At 43.5% G+C, this 22,113-nt stretch overlaps 1 protein-coding gene across 1 annotated transcript in view; it reads right to left on the bottom strand.

The window, feature by feature from the left end:
* The window catches only part of TGFBR3 (transforming growth factor beta receptor 3), a 196,519-nt gene that overhangs the window by 94,872 nt on the left and 79,534 nt on the right, over positions 1-22,113 (bottom strand). Inside the window, exon 3 of the mRNA XM_028087662.1 lies at positions 18,127-18,311. Within this exon, the coding sequence (XP_027943463.1) occupies positions 18,127-18,311 (185 nt within the window). The remainder of the gene's footprint in view (positions 1-18,126; positions 18,312-22,113) is intronic.

Raw genomic sequence — 22,113 nt, 5'->3', positions numbered from 1 at the left:
GAACAGAAACTCAGTCACCTGCCTTTCCATCCGGAATATGCCTCCAGAGAAATAGGCACCTGGGAAGTGCTAAAGCCATGAAGTCCTTCCCAGGCAGCTGAAGTCACCAGATTACGAGGTAAAGCTAGAGGTTTTCCCCAATCTGTGGCTGGGAGGTTTGGGGACAAACATTTTATCTTTAGAGGTCTATCTAAACTGCCTCTTCCAGTGTTAAAGATTACACCAATTCATCTAGCTTTGAAGACCTGAGTACATGGTTGAACCCATTCCCACCATAAACACCCACAGGCAAGTCTATCAGGCACAAGCTTTCATAGCTGCCAAGGTACTTGCTGTCCTCAACGTATTTCAGACTCCTCAGCTCAGCTCTATTTTATTTACCAGCCTTCTCCCCTAGTCATGGAAAATTCTCCCTCTAGCCCTCAGCCAAACCACATCCCTATTTCAAACCTCTCTAAATTCTCACCTCCAAAAAGCGTTGCCAGGCTAACACACCTGGCTCCAATTACTCCAGCAACAAACCTCCCCCAGCCCCAGCCCCACATCCTTCCAAAATGCCTGATTCGTTCGCACTTATGTGTTTATCTCGGCCCAGCTGCACTTGATTAAATCTTTTTGGTAAATTTTTTCTCATATGTGTTTAGGGCAATAATACGTCTGTGTCTCTGTCCTTTCTGTTTACAGGTGGGTGTTCTTTGCCCTGGTCTGCACATCCAAGCACAAGCTCTACGAGCTCCTGCTTTCCTCGCTCCCACAATGCTTTGCACCGGCACACAGTCTATGAAGGCTGCTGCCAATGACCGTCCAGCTGCCTGGGTCTAATTATGTAAGGAGAGGCCTTTGCTCAGGCAAACCGAAATGATTAGTTCCTCTAATCTTCAGTATTTCGTTAAATAAAAGTGAGGAGGAGATTCTTTATGTGTGCTCTGTCCTGATAAAACAGAACTGTTTAGAAAATCATGAAATTTGTATTATATGAGGCAATAAGATCTAAGCAGTGAAACTCAAAAGCATTTTCCCAAGTATTTTGAGGCCAGATTTGTCCCAGATCTATAAATCCTACTTAATACAGGTTTTCTTAAAAACAAACAAACAAACAAACAAAAAAACCCACACACGTAAGAAGACAGCAGATACCCTTAGTTTACATTTTAGTTATTAGGTGGTTCCCACTGTATGCTAAGGGTTTCTTTAAAGATATTTTCTAGTTTAACAATTCCAGAAACTCTTTTAATTCTACATTTCAATCAGTATTTTGTACTAAATGCAAGTTAGGCTGTTTTTCAATCTGGTGGAGTGGACTAACTATATTTAAAAATGTAACTTTAACTCTCAATGTAGACTTAAAAAAAAAATTCAAACACTGCAGTGAAAGAAATACTAGATCTCAATCTTCCCAACTGCTTTTTATTGACAAATGAAGAAACTGAGACTCATATGGTTCTACAGATTTGCTCAAGTTTAAACAAAAAAGATCTTGATAAATGGAGGAACTTCTCTATTAACACCTAAAATTCAGTATTGTTTCCACACCTTGAAACCTGAATTAGGAGTTCAGATTCACTTTATGACTGAACCAAACATACTAATATCAATAACCATTATTTCCAGAAGATATAACTATTTCCAAAATAAAATTTCCCAAATAAAAAATTGCTAACAGTCTATTTAATAAAACTAAACTGTTACAATCACCATATGCACTTGTTCATTCAAGCATTTATTTCACATATATATATTGAGGGCTTACTATATGCTCGGTATGTTCTAATTACTGGAGATCTCAGTGCACAAAATAAGACATCGCATGGATATTCTAGTGGAAGGGACAGACAATAAACACATCTAAATATAAATATCAGGTGATATTTTATCAGATGGTAGGAGTTATTTTAAAAAAGTAAAACAGGATTTGGAGACAGTAGGGGTGAGTATGGCTATTTTAAATGGGGTGGTCAATGAAGGCCTCTCTGCAGAGGTAACAGCTGGGCAGAGACAGGATGAAGGGAGGCAGGAGTGTGCTCTGTGCTCTGGAGGACATCAGGGCCAACAAGTGCAGTACAGTGAGACTGGGGCAAAGTGGGAGAGGGTGTGACCACTGTGCTGGGGGCTGGGGATTTTATTCTAAGTGTACTGAGAAGCCACTGCAGGGAGCTGGGCTGGTGAGTTTTGTTACTAGACTTAAGTTTTAAAAGGCTGATTGATGCTGCTGTGTGGAGAATAGATCTTATTAGTTAATAAGGACAGCAGCTAACACTCACTGAGTGCTTATTAAAGCCGGAGCACTGTTCAAAGCACTCGTCACATTTTAACTATTTTATTGTCACAGTCTCTATGAAGCAGATACTATTATTAAAAAACCCGCCCAGAGTCACATAGCTCATAAAGAGTGGCACCAAGCTTCTGACACAGGCACTCTAGCTCCAGATCTTGCCCTCTGAAGGGATCTGGGCTAGGAGTTCACTGCGTCTCAAATAAAGATGTGATGGTGGTTCTACTGTCTTACCGAAGGTGGTGGTGGGGGTTGGTGGTGGTGGGGGGTGTCAAGTAGAGGTAGATTCGGAATCTATTTTTATGGTGGAATAAACAAGATTGGATGTGACATCTGAGAAAACATAGGAGGTCATGGATAACACCAACGCTTTTGGCCTTGGCAACTAAGTGATAGTGTCCTTTACAGAGACAAAAAACACAAGTAGTGAACAACATGGGGGCAGGAGACCTACATGGAACTCAAGGCAATCTCCCAAGCTAATGAGACACAGGGAGTGTATCAGCAGTTTGTAGCTGCTGTAACAAATTACTAAGAGCTCGATGGCTTAAAACAACAGAAATTTATTCTCTCATAGTTCTGGAGGCCAGATGGCCAAGATCAGTCTGAGCCAAGTCAGATGACGGAGCCAAAATCAAGGTGTCGGCAGAGCTCTGCTTCCTCCAGAGGCTCGACGAAAGCATTCATTCCTGGCCCCTTCCAGCCTCTCACAGCTGTGCTTATTTCTTGGCTTGTGCCTCCACAGTCACGTGGCCGTCTCCCCTTCTGTCTACGTCAAATCTCTGTCTTACAAGGACACATGTGATTGCACTGAGAGGCCACCCAGATAATCCAGGAGAATCTTCTCACCTCAAAATCCTTCAATTAGCCACATCTGCAAAGACTTGTTCCATAAAACATTCATAGAGTAACATCTTGGGGAATGGGATGGGGGCACATCTTTGGGAGCCACTATTTAGCCTTTCACAGGTGTGGACAAAGACTCAGCAAAATGTGTCCCTCCTCTGCATGAGAATTTGGTCTTCTGTTAATGCTCTTAACTCAGCAACCCTAGTAATTTAAAACAATATGTCAACTATAATAAAACGCAAGTTCCTTATGGTGAAAAATTATCCTTAACTGGAAAACTGTACTAGGATTGGCAAGATTAAAAATACCTGCTAGGAGGAGAGATCTAGGGGCTTCGCTGAGATCAGTAACTCTTATAAATCGAGCATTTCCTTCATGGGCACCAGGGAAACTGTGCCTACTAGCTCCTGGGAGGTATAAAGTTTCTAAACCAGGGCAAGACACACACACACACACACACGCGCACACACACACACACACACACACACACACACACACACACACACCCTGGCACACACACACACACACACACACACACACACACACACACACACACACACACACACACACACACACACACACACACACACACCCTGGCATTTGATCCGTCAACTGGAGAGCTCTGGATGGTTATATGAACTGATGTGTAAAAGCCACAAGGCATCCAAAAAAGAGGAACACCATGCCGCTCTGCTGTAAGCTATGGTCCTTAGCCTGTATCCCTTTAAGTAGGCTAAAGCCACCTGTGCCCTGTGATAGTCTCTTCCGTCTGAATGTTTATTTGAACCCAAGAAGACCCCATGAGTGCTTGTTACTGCATGCAATACAGATATCATTTCAGCTTCATTATTTCCATTTCTTCCTCCACCAAACCCTTTAACACAGTTACCAGCAAGGAAAAGGATCAGAGCTTTTGTTCCATCAGTCGCCTTCTGGTGGTCTCACTATAAGCAGGAGAATGGCTAAAAGGGGCAAAGAGAAAGGAAAACTTGGAAAATACAAATTAATAAATCCACAAAAACTGAGCTGACTGCTCCCTCGAGGAGGAGAAGTGACTAGTACCTTCAGATGAATAGGTCATGCTTCCTGCACTAGGCCTTCGAGAGGCCTCCCCTGCAAGATTAAATACAAAAGTCCCAACCCACATCTCTGCTGGAAATGTGCAAGTGGACTCATTACTCAGAGCCAAGATAAAGGATAAATCTTTATGAGTACCGTAAGTATGAGTCATAAAAAATAGGAAACACATGTAGGACATATACACAGTCATAGGACCACGCCAGGGAAAGTGTTTAGGAAATGTATATAAAAACACATGGCAAAAACAGGACTAAATATTACCCGTGTACACAACTCCAAAACACATCAAAAAAACTCACAGCAAGTCAGGGGTCCATATCACTCTGGTCTCTAATAAACAGAGGTGATTTCTCTATTCGAAAAGACATTTTCTTCTTTTTTCCTTCTTTTTAATGAAAAAAGGGGGAGAATGGAATCAAGAAAAAGTAACTTGGAGTGGGCTTTAAAAGATTTTATGATTTGGGAAATTTGAACAGCTTCCAACTAAAACACTGGGAATTAGATATTTACAGCATTAAAAACGAACAAAAAAAATCTTTTCGGAGATTGTTCACAATGGCACTATTACCATTTCATTTACACTCTCACTATCTTAACAACCAGCAATGATAAGGAGAGAAAAAGAGTGTAATCTTCAACTCCTATGAAAGCAGGAAACAAAACAGCAACACTGACAACATAGAAAAAGCAATAAAGGGCCAGTTTTAAAGCCTCTAAGGGGTGCTGGGCTCCACAGAAAGAACTAATGGTTTCTAAACCAGGGCAAGACACACACACACACACACACACACCTGGGTCTGCCTGTCCCCTCCACAATGGGGACAGGCAGAGCCCTCTGGCTAATGGCAAAAGATAAAAATCGGGGCGGGGGGGCGTGTTTCAGAAAATACAGGAGAGCAAATGGGTCCCATAAGTCCTCCAGGGCCAGATGACAAAGGCAAAATGCCCAAGCATGATGACTCTTCATTAGAAATTAAATTCTTGAATCGCCTTTGATTTTGAAAGGCCCTCAAATTTGAGACTCAAAGTGGCAAGCCAAGGAGACACCCTAAATGCCCATAAATCTCACAACAAGGCATGCATGTGCATGTCCAGATGGACCTTTAGCTCCCTTGGACTTGAGCTTTCTCCTGTATCTTCAGAAACTACTGATTCCCAAGGAATACACTACCTGCATGTCTTTCTACTTGAGGTTAAGAGTAGTAGCAGAGGAATGAGTAAGGTATTGTTTTTAACTTAAGTGGTTAAATTTACGTAAGACTTCAAGCAAGCCAATGCTCTATAAGTAGTAGCTATTTGGAGGTAGAAGTCTCAATACAACTTCCAACCCACAGAATGATCAAACTGTAGACCACTAAAAGACCACCCACCCACCCCACAGCATGGCTAGAGCTAAGAAATGTGATCTCCCATTTTCTGTCCACCTTCCGTTTCTCGGTCCTCTCAGCAGGGGCCATAGCTCTTTCTTCCTCTCTCCCAAGGCACCTGCACATGTGCTTACATCAGTAGGAGTGAGACCACACTTGCCAAGGGTTCACCTCTTAAGATAACGAATGCTGTTTCAGACTTAACTCAGTGCACAGGTATTGAGTACCTACCCTGTGGCAAGCCCAGTGCTAGGCACATAAAACCTACAGCCTCATCACCAACTTGCTGTAGCAGATTCAGAAAGAATCAGAGGGGTGTACACATGAATCAACAAAGAGAAATTAAACTTTCATAGGCACATGTGGTATTTGGGCTCCAGGCAAGAATTAGGCTATTGCACTGATCCCGGATCCTATGGTTGACTCTCTTTGGCTCACAGTTAGACCCAATATTTGAAGATCTTTCTATCTTCGGAAGAAGCTAAATCATACCTGCAATGTGCCTCTCTTCCCCCAAAGGATGTAAAAATTCTAGATTCAGCCAAAGGACTCTGCAGTTTAGGTCAAAAATGCCATTAATATAAAAACGGTATTGCAGGATGTCTTGGACTAGAACGCAGACAATACCAGATGACTGTGGGCAAGGAACCATTCCCAGGAGTCAAAAGCATGGCCATTTCCACTTAGTTTTAGCATTCTAAATCAGGAGGGCCTTCAGAGCAAAATCCTATCAGAATATTTTAAAAATGGTGATCAATAAACTCATAAAAGCTAATTCATTAAAAAAAATCTTTTTCAATCCCATTCTGATGAGGTTAAAAGAGCTATCTAGTTTCTGGGCATTAATACTTCGGCATTTCAGACGAGGCCAAGGAACTCAGGGAAAAGACTATTTCAATTAACCACCAGTCTAGCTGAGGTGCCCTGGCAGTCTGGAAAGGAAAGGACAGAGCACACATTTGCAATGTGAGTCAAAGCAGCAGGTCTCCCAAACAGGGATTCGGATTCCTGGGTCTTTAAGAACAGACCCTCATAAATAGATTGCTTCTGCTGGACACCATGCTCTAAATAAACAGACTCTTCTGGCCGACACACAACTTCCTGTAGGGTTCTGGTGGGTAAAGCTTGAAAAGGCTGCCAAATCCAATGACCAGCAGCTTTTGAGCTGACTTAGAAAACAAGCTACAAAGACTTGAGTCCAGAGTAAACAAAGGAAAAAGCCACATTAAACAGGGAACAAATTACTATACAGGCAGGGATATTTTAAGTGCTCACTGAGCAAAAAAACAAAAAAAAAAAATCACGTTATTAGGTATTTAACAATACAGGGTAGAGTAAAATGCCCTCTCTCAATTGGCGGAATCAAGGTTAATTAATTCCAGCAATATTAAGAATTGGCTGGGAATCACCCTCCTACATCATGAGGACAGATCATTCTTAATGGTCTAACTTCAAACCTGGCTCAGATCGTATAAGCCACCCAAGGGAGCAGCACGGCATCAAAAACCATTTAGAGCTTTTTACCCAGCTGAGGGCAAGGACTACCTAGTCTGCTAGCAGATTGACTAAAATCTCTAAGAGTGGAGAAAAATGTAACAAACTCAGAAACGGAGTGGGCAAAGACTGACACAGAGCTCTGGATACTTGAGAGTAAACTGCAGGAGCATGAGGCTCAATTAGGAAAAATAAATCAAAGCCGTAATCCAAAATAAAGGATACCTGCTTAGCTATGGTGGTTAAGAAGGACCTGAGGACAAACACCAAATCCACGGATATAATGCAAATCAAATAAAGGTACGCTGTGGAAAAGGGGAGTAGCCTGGGGTGTCTGGGTGGCTCAGTCGGTTAAGCATCCGACTCTTGATTTCAGCTCAGGTCATGATCTCAGGGTTGGAGGATCCAGCCCTGTGTCCGGCTCCTTGCTCAGCAGGGAGTCTGCTGGAGATTCTCTCTCTCTCTCCCCCTCTGCCCCTCCCCCCTCTCTTTCTCTCAATCTCTCTCTCTCTCTCTCTAAAATAAATAAATCTTTAAAAAGAAAAGGGGAGGGCACCTGGGTGGCTCAGTTGGTTAAGCGACTGACTTCAGCTCAGGTCATGATCCTGGAGTCCCGGAATCAAGTCCTGCATCGGACTCCCTGCTCGGCGGAGAGTCTGCTTCTCCCTCTGACCCTCCCCCCCCCCATGCTCTCTCTATCTCATTCTTTCTCTCTCAAATAAATAAATAAAATCTTTAAAAATAAATAAATAAATAAAAAGAAAAGGGGAGTAGCTTAAAAACTTACAGTGATACCTTAAATAACATCTTTAGTATCATTCAAGAATCCAATATGCACAATGCAAAAGAGGTCCAAGACTTGGTTCCTGCCCCTAAGGAGTCCACTCACCAGCTGGGTGTGCAAGATTAACACACATGATTCAGCACCAAATAATATAATAAGAAAATACAGAATCCCATACTCTGAGGAGGTACAGACTAGGGGTGAGGGGAGAAGGAGGGGTTCAAAGCAATCTTTAGAAGAGAGGGAGAGGAGGAGGGTAAAGGATCACGGAAGGGTTTGGCACAGTCTGAGTTCGGAGAGAAATTCATGTGGAATTAGGAAAAAAGGTATGGGGCAATGGATTCACCTGAAAGGTTACAGGTGAGGTTCAGGAATCTGCACTTAAGCATCTCTAAGGGATTCCACAGTTGGAAAGACATGGATCCACAGGGTTAATCCAAACCCTCACTTATGCAGCCTTTCCACTCATCTTCCACTTTCTTTTTCTTTTTTTTCTTTTTAGATTTGTATTTATTTATTTGAGAGAGAGAGAGCATGAGCAGATAGGAGGGGCAGAAGGAGAAGCAGACTCTCCACTAAAGCAGGGAGCATGATGCGGGCTCAATCCCAGGACCCTGGGATCATGACCCGAGTCAAAGGCAGATGCTTAACCGAGTGAGCCACCCAGGTGCCCCTCATCTTCCACTTTCAAACCCCAGCCCACCCCACCTCCCACTGTCCCCATCACTGTCCCCATCCCTATTCCAGTGGTTGGTAAACTTTCTCTGCAAATGGCCAGATCGTTAAATCTTTCAGGCTTTGTCACACTACTCAACTCTGCCATTATAGTAAGAAAGCAGCCACAGACGATATATAAATGAATGGATATGGCTATATTCCAATAAACTTTATTTACCAAAAAAAACCCCAAAAACAAAACAAAAAAAACTTTGTTTACAAAAACAGGCATCACACTGGTGAATGAATAAGCAAAATATGGTATAGCCATCCAATGGAATACTATTCAGGAATAAAAAGGAATGAAATAACTAAGACATGCTACCATATGGGTGAATCTCAAATGCATTATGTTAAGTGAAAGAAGCCAGTCATAGAAGTCACATATACTGGATGAGTCCATCTAAAGAAAATGTCCAAAATAGGCAAATCTATCAAGAAATAAAGTCGACTGGTGGTTGTCTAGGGCCAAGGGTAGGACCACAGGCAATGAGGAGTGACTGCTAGTGGGTACAAAGTTTCTTTCTGGAGTGCTGAAATGTAAACTTTATGGTATGTAAATTATGTATATACAAAATAGGCAGCAGGCAGAATTTGGCCCAAAGGCCATAGTTTTGCACTCCTTGAACTGTACCCCAGCCACACCATGAACATGGAGGAACTTTCCTCTACATGTGGTTTCTGCTTTTCTCTCTGTATATACTGAGGCCTCTCTCCTCCTCTACCCAGCAACTTCTACTTGACTTTCAAGCCCTTTATTAAATGCTCTCTCTTCTGGGAATCCTTCCCTTACCTGCAGATAGAATTACCACTCCCTCTTTTGGGCTCCTGCAAAATTTTGTTAATTTTAGAACAAATAATGGTCATATTTTTTGTCACACTGCACTAAATTTATTTGCCATCAATCCTCAATAAGTGCTGAAGACATAAACACAAGTAAGAATGGAGCAGGATGTCTACCTAGCACGCAGTGTTCAACTCTTCAATGAGTAACACTGAATGCGTCCGTAAATGAGTGAATTATGAGATATTATGTAGAGAAAATTGTTTTAAGAAGTGATCCACAAGCTAGACTGCAACAATCAGTCCCAGGAAACTGGTTTAAAAAGCTGCAGGGTGAGTGGAGAAGAACACAGAAATTCAAGAGACATTTCAGAGGAAATGTCGATAAAACTTGGTGATTGACCAATACAGGATTTGAAAGGGATGGGTAAATCCAAGATGGTTCAAAAGTCTCAAGACAGATGGTAGCAGTGGCACTGGCGGGACAGGGAAGTTGGGCTGATAACCAGCACTGAGGGAAGGAGAAAACCGGCTTACATTCAGTTTTAGAGGCAATAAAAAGAGCTCTAGCATTTGATTGTTTACTGTGTGCCAGGCATACCTGGCAGCCCTACATGCCATACGGACACCTCTCAATCCTCAGTAAACTCTCTCGAGAACTGCTACTATCATCCTCATTTCACGGATGAGGAAAGGGGCTTAGAGAATGAAGTAACTCCCCCAGAGGCACATGCTCGGCGAGTGACTGAGCTTAACACCACAAGGACCCTTACTGATAGCTACTCCTCCACAGCACATCTCAGGCACCTGGGAGCTTGAGGTAAGACCTGAGGGGCAGCGTTCTGGAGAACCCTGACTGGAGCTCTACTGCAGAAGCCTGGAGAGAGCGTTGGGAGCCTTCCACATGGAGGTGACAACTCAAATCCCGAAAACAGACAAGCTACCTCACGGACAAGAGAGAGGGGGGAAACAAAGGCCAAAGACTACACTCCAGGTAGGAAACGCTGAGAAGGAAGAGCTGGGAAAGAATCAGAAAAACAGACGGAAAAGTAGAAGGAGAACCAGGCTAAGGTATCATCCTGAAGCCCAGAAGGAGATGCCAGAAAAGGGAGGACAGAAAAAGGAGCCAAGGAGGAACAAAGTGGGGAAAGATGCTATGGGAGAAAGAGCTCTGCCATAGGAATCAGGGTCCCCGGTTTCCAGTCCGGCACTGGCACCAACTTCTTGTTTGACAGCGAATAAGTCATCACTCCACTCCCTGGCCCTGGTCTCCTCTGTCAGGTAGTTAAAACTGGATTGCCTCCAGTCCTGGCATCCCAGTGGTTGGTCAGAAGGGCATCATCAGAGAGAAGCTCAGGAGAAGAGAAGTCAGGTTGCAGGGAGGAAAGAAGGGAGAGGCAGGACACAGATGTTCACTCATTCAAGAAGTTGGAGAGACAAGGATAAGAGAAATACAGTGGTGTGGAGAGATGATTGGCAGGGCCAAGTTCACGCATGGCCTCCTCACTGTGGAAGAAAGAAAAGTAAAATAAACACGCTAATTTTCACAGAGATATTCAGAGAACGCAGTGGGGAAACGACTGAAAGTGATATAAGAAACATTTCTGCAGAATGTAAGTATTTAAATCAGAGATATTAGCAGTAAATTTCTTTTTATTCTCAAACAAAATGTCAACAGAGCAGATAAGCAATGAAAACAAGAGAGTACAAGTTGGAGATTTGGATACTCTGCACACACAGGCTGGGCATTTGCCCAATCAGCACATCTGGGTCTCAGATTTGTAGACCTGCTCCTTACTTTGGTCTACCGCTTTTTAAAATGCTCTCCAAAATGTCCTTCAAGCAAAAAGTCACATTTTCAAGTGTGGAGGGTGCCCCTGTTAAAACATTTTCTAACAACATTTTTAGGAAATTACAATTTTTTTTAGCAGTTGAGGAGTTACCATGGCAACAACAGCATGGGTCAGGGCTGTAGCCCTAACCTCCATAAAGACAAACACCACACTGGCTAGAAAACTCTGCTGCTGGACAAATTTTAGAGGGGGTCAAGGTAGTCTCTTCTCCAGACTGGGCAAGAGACAACAATGAGAGGCTTTTTCAATCTGTCCCCTCCCAGCCAGCAAAGAATACAACCCGGCATTACCTCATGCCAAAATGGCAGAGTCCAGTCAGGCTCCATCCCTCTGGTGGGGCAAGGAGCAGTGCTTTCTAAGGGCAATTTTACAGCATCTGGACATTACTGTGATAAATGACAGGGCTTAAGCGATGTGGCCAGCCAGCATCTTGGTAGGAATGTTGTAACTTCTTTGCTTAGTTTGTGTCCTCATTTGTCTGCTAAGCCCTAATGTTGACTATTATCACTCTGATTTCTGCTTTCACTTTTTCTAGAATTCCCAAACCAGGTTTTTGGAGAGTTCTTACTTGAGAGTTAGCTGTAGTTTCTGATTCAACATCTTGCCCCAACATGTCAGAAACCATCCTTGACTAGTGTAGCCCGTTCTAAACGGGCCTGCATCATCCTCTGTTGAGCCAGCAGCCAGGTCTAGTTGCCATGCTGTCCCCAACCCTGCTCCTCTACCCAGTCCTGGCCTAGCACCTGCATTCTGCCCGGTGGGGTGTCATCATTTAAACTGCACTCTCTTTGTTCGAGGGAAGGGGCAGCTCCCTTCAAATGATGTGACTGGCCTATTTATTTAGGGTCTCCAATCCTACGTGAGAGTCAGATTCAGCTGTCTTTCAAGTTAATGAAATAACTTCCACAGCAAACACTCAAATGAATTGAGAACTGTGACCCTTGTCATCAGTTTAACTTTCTGATACATCTGCTGTAGTTCTGCAACAAAATGGTCAGTTCAGAGGCACTCTTACCTAATAGGCTGGAGTGATTTCCAAAACAACCTCCATTTAAACAAACACCAGGCAGCATTTATACATGGAAGGTATTTGTTTAGGAATGAAATTTCACCAATATACAGTGTGTGTGTGCGAGCAGTTTACTCTGACACTTGCTAAGCATATACTACATGTAAGATCTGAAACATTAATAGCCTTGAGTTTATTTGGACTTTTTCTGCACATACACAGGACTAGCATTAGAAAGTCACTTGTGAATAACTGCAGTGGGAAAAATGCCCCAGACAGAGAAGGAATGTAGCTAGTGTGCTACAGTTCAGTGTTCATTGGATACTTCTGCTCTCACATACCTAGTCTCCAAAAAGCCAGTCTTGAAATTCTGTATCAGTTCTTTTAGTGGTGATGAGTAAAGTTAAGACACCAGCCCATTCCCCCAACCCCCTCACCGTTCTGTCTATATTCTAATAACTAAGGGGGAAGAGAGAAGTTGTCCACCTACTAATACTGTGGAAACAGAGGGAAGACTGTGTAGAGGTAGTTAAGTAGGTAGGTAGTAGCGATCTCCAAAATGTTTAATCCCTGAACTTCCAGATACCCCCAAGTAAGCAAAAAAGATGTCAATTCAGATGTCAAAGCCCACATACTAAAGCGCTCGTGTGTTCGTTCGTCCCTTGATGTGTTCGTTCTCCCTTATCACATGGTTCAAGCAAGTTTGGTTACAACAAGTCATGGATTGCAAGCAGAGAACAAGTGGGTTACTGTGTGAAGGCAGCTGAAAGCCTTATGGGCGGGGAGGGGAGGAAACAATGGACTATGACTGACAGATGGGAGGCGGCACTTAGTGTGGCCATTAATAGCCACGGAAAGTACAAGGGCTCCTCAGCTCCCTGCATTTTATAATTACTAACACTTGATGTGATAATCTTCTAAAGGAGGAAGGAAAAAAGACAGCAAGAGACCAACCTTAATACTGCCCCCAAAGCCACAAGGGAGGGAATGAAAAGGGACTGGGAGCACTGGAATGAGCTGTCACAAGCCTATGCAGGAAACCCAAAGCCTCAGTGGGAGACCAGGGGGCTCACCTAACAGGCGGAGCCAAACAAGACTGATGAGCGGGTCTCGTGGCCCGGAACAAGGCAAGAGCTGACGGTAGAAGGGAGCTGGGCTGGAAATGCGGGGACAGCTTGGACCGCAGAGTCCAAAAGAGCCAGCGTCCACTGCCTCCCTAAGCCTCGTAACCAAGTAACTGTGGGTAAGGGAATTGTTAAGAGGCAAGCAGAGGAGTTAGCATTTCAGACAGATGTGTGAACTTCCTTCTCGTTCTCCCAACTGTGGTTTTTCCTGCCCTCAAAAGAAGCAGGCAAGGAACAACTGTATGCCACAGTCCTCGAGAAGGTACAAAGTAAAAGTGACTTGGAGCCACATGTGTGATTAACCACACATCCCATTTGGCCCTGCCTGCCAAGAAGCATGGATCCAAATTTCATAGTCAGTCGTACCAACCACATTAACCCATACAGCTCACAACTGTGCTTTTCTTTTTTCTTTATCCTCATTCTGCAGTTCTGCTTATACTGTTGAGATGTCTTGCTTTAGAATGAGGCCAAGAATAAGCAAATACATGGAAGTAGGAAGGGTTCTGAATTATTAAACCTGGTCCCTTTCCCATGACAATGGAGCCTTCCAGAACTTTCCTCCATACAGCCAGTTACTGGCACATCCATTAAGAGTTGCTGCTTTAATGTCAGGACAAATACATAAATTTAAACACCATGTCCTTTATACGCGTAGGTAATGCTAACTAGGGGCTTACCCGCAGCAGCTTTTCCTTGTAAACAGGCAATTAGATAAGTCGGAAATAGAAAAGACACATCACCACATAAAAGCAGGTCGCAATAAAAATTAGATAGGAAACAAAATTGTTGCCATTCCAGCAACTAATGAAAGTATGTTACAGTAAACAAACCTCTGGTGGTGCTATAACTCCTCTCAGGAATCAGGAAACACCCTGAAGGCCCAAACTCTGATGGGGGGTGGGGGTGCATTTTACTTTGAAGTCAAAGAGCAAGAGGAGCTGGTTTTTATAGGATGAAAATGATGACACCAGTGCCCGCTTATTCTAAAAGACAAAACTGATCTCTCGGGGCTGTTTACTGTCTTCTGCCCTTCTCTGTCGCCAGAGAGTCTTTTTCAAGTTTCCTGTTCACTTCCAGGCCTGTTGTTTCCAAAACCAATGATTACAAATGAGAGGTGTGGTCTCAGATGAAAAATACAATTATAGGTCTCTATGCTGTCCTGAGGAGAACCCAGCCGGGAGGCCAATGGCAAAACAGTGCTTTGCTACAGAAGGCTTTGTATACATTACTGTAACAAGCGAGTTTCTGATCCAAATTCTCTGCTGGCCTGTAAAATTGTTTCTCTAACTTAAGCGCAACTGTTTCCCCACATCTTGTCAACCTGCTGTGGTTATTACTTCCAGGTGTAGGATCTGTCACCTCCTCCACACAGGAAAAGCAGCAGCCTCTCCTCAGCTGAAGAACCTTAAGACTCCTGGGAGGTAGGAATTTAGCAAAATGTTAGAGAAGGGTTCATTTACAATAGATCTTACTGCTGATCCTGCACCAATAACAAGCTGGGGGAAAGAGGGTTGATTTAGTAATTCCCTCCCATTTAAGGAGGACATGGTGAAAAACAACTACCTTGGTCACCAGAGTCAAAGTCAATTATACCTGGGAGGCAATATGGCATTCTTTTTGCTAATTTGTAAGCAATTACCTCATTTCATTTTGAAAAATATTTGCCTTTAATACTCAGTAGAGGCATACAGAAAGGCTACCTCCCACTATCACCCCCAAAACAGATCAGCTGTGATTTTTAGCACAGACCATGTAATAGCATATCTACAAAAACCAAGTTATCCACTGAGAACAATGGAAAAAAAAGGAGGCGACTTTAGGTTGGAAGACGAAGCAATCTTGTTTTTTTAAAAAAAAAAGTGAATACAGTCAAGATAAACTGTATTGGCTAATTTAGAATACTAGCAGGTTGAATTATTGTCTTTTAAACAGCTTTACTGGGGCGCCTGGGTGGCTCAGTCAGTTAAGCGTCTGCCTTCAGCTCAGGTCATGATCCCAGGGTTGAGCCCCACATCAGGCTCCCTGCTCAGCAGGAAGCCTGCTTCTCCCTCTCCCACCGCTCCCCCTCTTGTACTCTCTTGCTCTGTCAAACAAATAAATAAAATCTTTTTAAAAAACTAAAAAAAAGCTCCACTGAGATAAAATTCATATACCATAAAATCCACCCATTTAAAATGCAATCCAGTGGTTTTTAATATATTTTCACATTTATCAATGGTGTTTAGCATATTCATATTCAATGGGGGGACCATCACCACAAATTAATTTTAGAATATTCCTGTCCGTCCCAAAGAAACCTTGTACTCGTTAGCAGTCAACCCCTACTTCTCTCTTCTGCCCTTTAGCCCTAAGCAACAGCTAACTCACTTTCTATCTCTATAAATCTGTCTTTTCTGGACATTTCATACAAATGGATTCGTATAATATGTGGCCTTTTGTTTTCTGCCTTCTTTGTCTTCTGTCACTTAGCATCATGTCTTCGAGGTTCCTCCAGGGAGCAGCATGCGTCAGTATTTCATTCCTTCTTTTTGCTGAGTAATATTTCATTGTGTGGACAGAACACACTTTATTTACCCATTCATCAGTAGATGGACATTCAGGTCGTTTCCACTTTTTAACTAATATGAGTAACACTGCCATGAGCATCCATGGACAAGTTTTTGTGTGGCCATTCGTTATCACTTCTCTTGGGTATACAGTTAGGAAAGTGGAATTGCTGGGTCACGTAGTTCAAATGATTTTAAAAACTGCATGGCTGCACAGTCATTCATGAAGGTGAGAGAGATTTAATATTTCTCCACCCCCATCTTACCATCCATAAAGAATCTCTCTTTGCTTCTCTTTTCATTCTCTCGTGGCCCAACTGCTCATGTTATCCTCTACACTCTCTATACATAAAATAGCCCAAGGCCTACTATATGAGAGCAGCTCAGAGCCAGATGGCATTTCCAAAGATCACATATCCCAACATCTTGTTTTCAAACAGGATTGAACTACAACCATCTAATACTTAGAAAGTCCCCAAAGAAAGAAAGAATGCAACTGCCCTCAGGTGCCCACTCTTGGAAATATCTTCAAATCACTAACCCCAAATCATACCTATACTATATGAATACTGTAGAAAGAAGAAAAATGTTTAGGGTTTTTAAGCAAATTTTAGAGACTATCCCCTCTAGGCCCTATCTCTTTACTCCCTCATTGAACATACCATGTCCCCGGATGCCGGCTAGTTTGATGTATCCTCCGGACTGCGTGAACGTTTTAATCTAACACCGAAATGCAAGTGTGGGAGAACTCAGCGGCCATTCCTAGAGGTATTTTTCTTTTGCTTCGATAGTCTTATTTGAATCTATTGTCACGGTCAACAACAGTAACGCACAATTTAACAGCCAGAATCTCTGCTGTTGCTGCTTCTGTAACAGCTCGAACTTTTCTTTTCCTTCTTAGTTCCTCGGAGAGAGCACATATAAAATGAGTAACTATTGCTGCTAAAGAATTGCTGGAGTCAGCAACGCTTCATAGGAACTGCATTTCCTCCTCCTCCTTTCCCTCCCACCACAAAGTCTCCCCCATACTTTAAGAATTAAAGACACGTTACCAGGATAAAGAAATCTGCCCTGAAAGAGGCACTGCTGCAACCATGGCAAGCAACCAAAGGTATTAACGATAATTTCCAATGGAGCTGAAAAGGTTAGATGATTTGTCTTTGAAACGAGCCAACTCTACACACCTTCACGAGATTAAAATCAGTTTGCTTTTCCTTCTGGACACCTCACCTCTCCTATTCCTACTCCCCCCAAAAGGCAGAGTGGTTAAGGCACATAAACAAACAGTTCTGGAAATTAACTTCCCTGACCAGAAGAAAACTCAAAGATAAATTCCATTTGGCATTAGTTTTCCTACACTTCGCTGTTATCAGGATTTATTGTGGTTTTTCTCTCCCTAGAGAGGGAATACCTGATTGATAACATTTCTGAGACACAGAGACTTAAAAATAGAAAGAATGACAACCGCGTGTTATCTTAAAAGAAGTATGATGACCGTTACCCATAATCTAGGTCATTTCTGAGCCACAGGAAAGAGAAGGCCATTTTTCTCTTACGGTGATGACCTTGTGAAAGTGAGTTATTTCTGCACCTGTCTGCCACCTGTAAAATGAGGATCATCACAGGACTTTGTGGGGTAAGTGTATGAATGCTTCAGACAGTGCTGAGGACAGGTGAAATACTATAAGGCACTATGAGCCTGGCTCATCACCATCACCACCACCTAGACCACCGCTATCTTCGAGAAGCTGCCCGGATGGCATAAGGAGGCTTTTCCGGCAAGTACAAAGTACTGCCCTCTTTACTGGAATGTTTCCCATTTCCATTGACTCATCCTGCAGGAGCAACAGGTTCATAAGACAACGCAAAGAAAGAAGAAAGACAGGTCACAGGAGAGGATGAGAAAGATCTTCTACAATTACAGAAAAACGTCACCTATTTTGTTATTTCACAGCCATGTTTCAAAGATGAAATCCTTAAGAACATTCTTTCCAATATGGGAAGTCAGGAAAGTTACGAAGCTGAAAAATCTCTCTAGAAAGAAATCCTAGAGTTGCCTGGTCCAGAGAGCAATCTGTTATTTGAAATCCTTTTCTTGAGTGTACATTGTGTCCCCCTCCCCACTTACATAACATGAGCATCCTTGTTAAACTCAGGATGGGAAAAAAAAAAGGCCTCTTTGTTCAGAGAAGTGTCTTTACAAGCACAGAGGGGCAGTAAGTGGAAAGCTGGCACCTGTGCCTACCTCTTTCTGGGGCTGGCCGAGCCCCGGCTCAGCAGCACGGAGGTTCAGGACGTGCACCTCCTGCGGCAGCCCTGTTGTGCCTCTGCTGGCACACCCCGACAAGACGGTGAAGCTCTCCATTAAGGCCTGCACCGGATGGGAGGCATTGACGGGTGACAACTCACACTGGGTACTGGGCTCCGGACCTGCAGAGGGAATCACAAACACAAACTCCTCAGAAATAGCAATGAATTATGCTACAGTTAAATTAATTATCCTAGATGATCAAGCCACTGCCAATCCACCAGAGGAACCTCTCCAGGTAAGCTGTTTCCAGAACTCAATGGCAAAAAAGCTTAGCCTATTCTAAAACCCCAATCTCTAAATTCCTTTTAGATGATTTTGATATGTATTTAATTATTTAAATTCCCTTTTAGACACAAATCCACAAATGTATTCCTCTGGATGGAGGAAACCTCCCGTTTGACATCTGTGTTCAATTCTTCCGTCCTCTCCTAGAAGAAAACCAGAAATAAATGGAATAAATTGCCTAAAGCCCAATCATAGTATGCATAAATATTTAACAACTAAAATTGCACCAAAAAAGTATAAGATACAGTCCCTAACCTTTAAGCACAGCCCCCCCCTTCTTAGAGAGAGCAAAACAAACTTAAGAACAATACAAAACAAGATATAACAAGCAGGGGCAATTGGGGCCAGAGTTGTATAGCAAAGTTGGGGCCAGAGATCAGAAAAAAATCCTCCCAAGAAAGGGAGAAGCATATGAGTAGAGCCTCAAATAGAAAAAGCAGAACGCTGATCACTCTTGGCACCTGCTTCCTCATTCTGCCTTTCTCTAATAACCAGAACTTAAATCCTAACATCCATTCCTGCCCATCTCTGCCTCCTGTGGTCCTCATCGCCTCTGTCTCTAGACAACTGCAGATATTCCTAAAAGGAGACTCTGGTGTCCAGCACTCCAAACCACCTTCCAAGCAAGCACCGTCCACCTCACCCAGGGTGCTCAATGGGGTGGTCACTCCCAATGCGAACACCTGCCTCTCCCATCTCTGCTGGCATGTCCTGTCCCTTAAGGACTGCTGGCCTGTGAATAGAGCTCAAGCTCCCTAACCAGGCACACAAGGTCTTTCTTGACCAGCCCCTTCCTCTGTCTCCAGCCTCACCCCACCCCACTCCAGCAACCCCAACTGCCTTCTCCAAAGATACCATGATGTGTCTTAACTCCATGTCTTTATTCAAGCTTGTTTCCTTTACCCAAATTCCTTTTCCACTCTAACTCTGCCCCACAACAAAAACCCCAAGCAGAGAGAGATACTCTTCCTCCATCCTCACATAATTTCTCCACCCATCTCTGCAATTTCTACACTGTAACCACCAGTGTATATGCATCTGTCTCTGCTAGTCCAGTATGACCTCCTGGGCAGTGGGTTACTCATCTTTGTATCCTCAGCACCCATCACAGCACCTGGCATGTACGAGATGCCCAAAAAATATTTGTGAAATGAATCACTGAGCTTTAAAATAAATTGTTCCCTACCTGATTGGTGATTAGGGCACCATTCTGGGGACTTGGATTTGGCTATAGGGAGCGAATAGGGGAAACAGATTGCTACAATGATAGGAGGTACAACCCCACTTGGGCCTCATTGCACACTGGCTGGATAGATAGAGAGGGACATCCAAGAAGGAGGAACCGCGATATGCCTCTGCAAGTTTGGTGTTGTCTCCATTTGATACCTGGGGAGACTGGGACTTGAACATACAGCGTCCTCTAAACCACAGCCTTCCAAGTGGAACCCAATGAAAGACCTGAACGCACTCCAATTAGTTCTTCCTGACTTCTACATATTAAAAGTACGCTCCAGGACCATAGCCCCAGGGTAAAATGCAAATGCAGTTCAGAACCAGGCAATCCTGCACCCCCACTGCTAGACTATAAGCAGACACCCTGCCTGGTGTGCCAAGTCTATTTCAGAACTCACGGAAATTATCGAGGCTGATAAAAGTTATCTGGTCTGAAACGAAGTATGTACCTTCTCAAATATTCACTGTGCTGCCGAACTGTGCCCAGCTGCTTTCTGAGAAACAGAGGTGGTGAAGGAAGATGTCACAGTGGCAGAAGGCAGGAGGTACCGGACATCCGAGTCCTGAAGTTCCAGGGTACGGCAAACGGGATGCGCAGGTGCTCCCCCTACTGTTTCCCCTCTGGCCCTCCCCACCCGCAGTGGGACGCCTGCTCTATTTCAGACCCCACAGCTCCGGAGTCTCCTACTCCTACTCAACTGTGGGGACACACTCAACTCTGGGGAACTGGTTTTACACCTTCCTGCCACAAATTTGCCATTATCACAAATTAAGCACAAATAAAAATGCTTTTCAGGGTGGGGGGATGGGTGAAGTAGGTGATGGGGATTAAGGAGTGTACTTGTCTGAGCGCCTGGTGATGCATGGAAGGGCTGAATCACGATACTGTACACCTGAAACAAATACTACAGTGCATGTTAACTAACTGGAATTTAAATAAAAACCTAAAAAGGGGCACCTGGCTGGCTCAGTCAGTAGAGCATCTGACTCTTGATCTTGGGGTCGTGAGTTTAGTTTTTTTTTTTTTTAAGATTTTTATCTTATTGAGAGAGAGAGCAAGCACAAGAGAGAGCATGAGTGGGAGGGAGGGGTGGAGAGAGAAGGAGAAACAGATTCCCTGCTGAGGATCCTGGGATCATGACCTGAGCCAAAGGCAGACAGTTAACTGACTAAACCACCCAGTCATCCCTGGGGTTATGAGTTTGAGCCCTACGCTGGGTGTAGAGATTACACAAAAAATTAAAAAAAAAAACTTTTCACCTCCATTTTTGTATGCATGTGCAAAGCTCCAACTGGCCTATGGTTCCACCCAGAACACATCTGCAATCTGCTTGACTTGCCCTCCTCCTTGCAACACCACCATTACCCATCAGGATCTTTCTTAAATCACCACACTGCTCATCTCCACACTGGGGTTAGAGCAAAAACTCACTGGCAACAAATCAGAGGATAAGGTATTTCCCAAAGTGGGAGGGAACCAGAGAGGGGACACCCCCAGCACTGAGGACTAGCAATCCTCACCTTAGAACCTATGGTTTCTGTCCTGCCAGAGTCCAGGGCAAGGCAAATCCCACTTAATGGGCTACAGTTCCAGCCATGTGTTATACGAATCAGCCCAAGGTCAAAGAAAAAAGAAAGCAATGCAGAAGGCACACTCCGATCAAACGATTGGATAACTGCCCTTTACAGAGACCCACTGGGGTCAATGTTTAAACACACTCCATATAGAGTATCTCTGACCATCAGACACACCAGAGTAGTAGTTAGTTTTTGAGATTCCTTAGTGAATTTTTTGCCACCAAGTTAAAAAAAAAAAGCTACAAAATAGGATTAAGCTATCCTTAAAACCAAGAAAGCAAGAAAGAAAAGAGGGGTGCCTGGGTGGCTCAGTCGTTAAGCGTCTGCCTTGGCTCAGGTCATGATCCCAGGGTCCTGGGATCGAGCCCCGCATCAGGCTCCCTGCTCATTTGGAAGCCAGCTTCTCCTTCTCCCACCACCCCCCCCACCTTGTATTCTCTCTCTCGCTGTGTCTCTGTCAAATAAATAAATAAAATCTTAAAAGAAAAGAAATTAGGAATTATCCACCCTTATCCTCCAAAGGTATGTAAGAAATGGTGCCTTCAACAATTCAACATACAATGTCACTCTGGTGTAGTAAAAAATTAAAACAAATTGCTCCTATTTATTAAGTGCTCACTATAGGCTAGGCAGTGCTAGGTCTATACAACCTTGGACACCATTATAAGGAAGTGGTATTATCCCTATTTTAAAGAAAAGGAAAATAAGTTCAAGGCACTTAAGTAAGTGCTTTAAGGTTGCCCAGTCACCCAAGGACTGAGACTGACACCTACCTCTGGGGCTCACATCTCTCTATGGTGAAATTTTCATAAAAACATATTGGAC

Source organism: Eumetopias jubatus, unplaced genomic scaffold (assembly GCF_037043125.1).
Source record: "Eumetopias jubatus isolate StellerSeaLion01/CBP00866 unplaced genomic scaffold, mEumJub1_p1.0 scaffold_4, whole genome shotgun sequence".
Taxonomy (NCBI): domain Eukaryota; kingdom Metazoa; phylum Chordata; class Mammalia; order Carnivora; family Otariidae; genus Eumetopias; species Eumetopias jubatus.
This window is presented reverse-complemented; position numbering and strand designations above follow the sequence as displayed.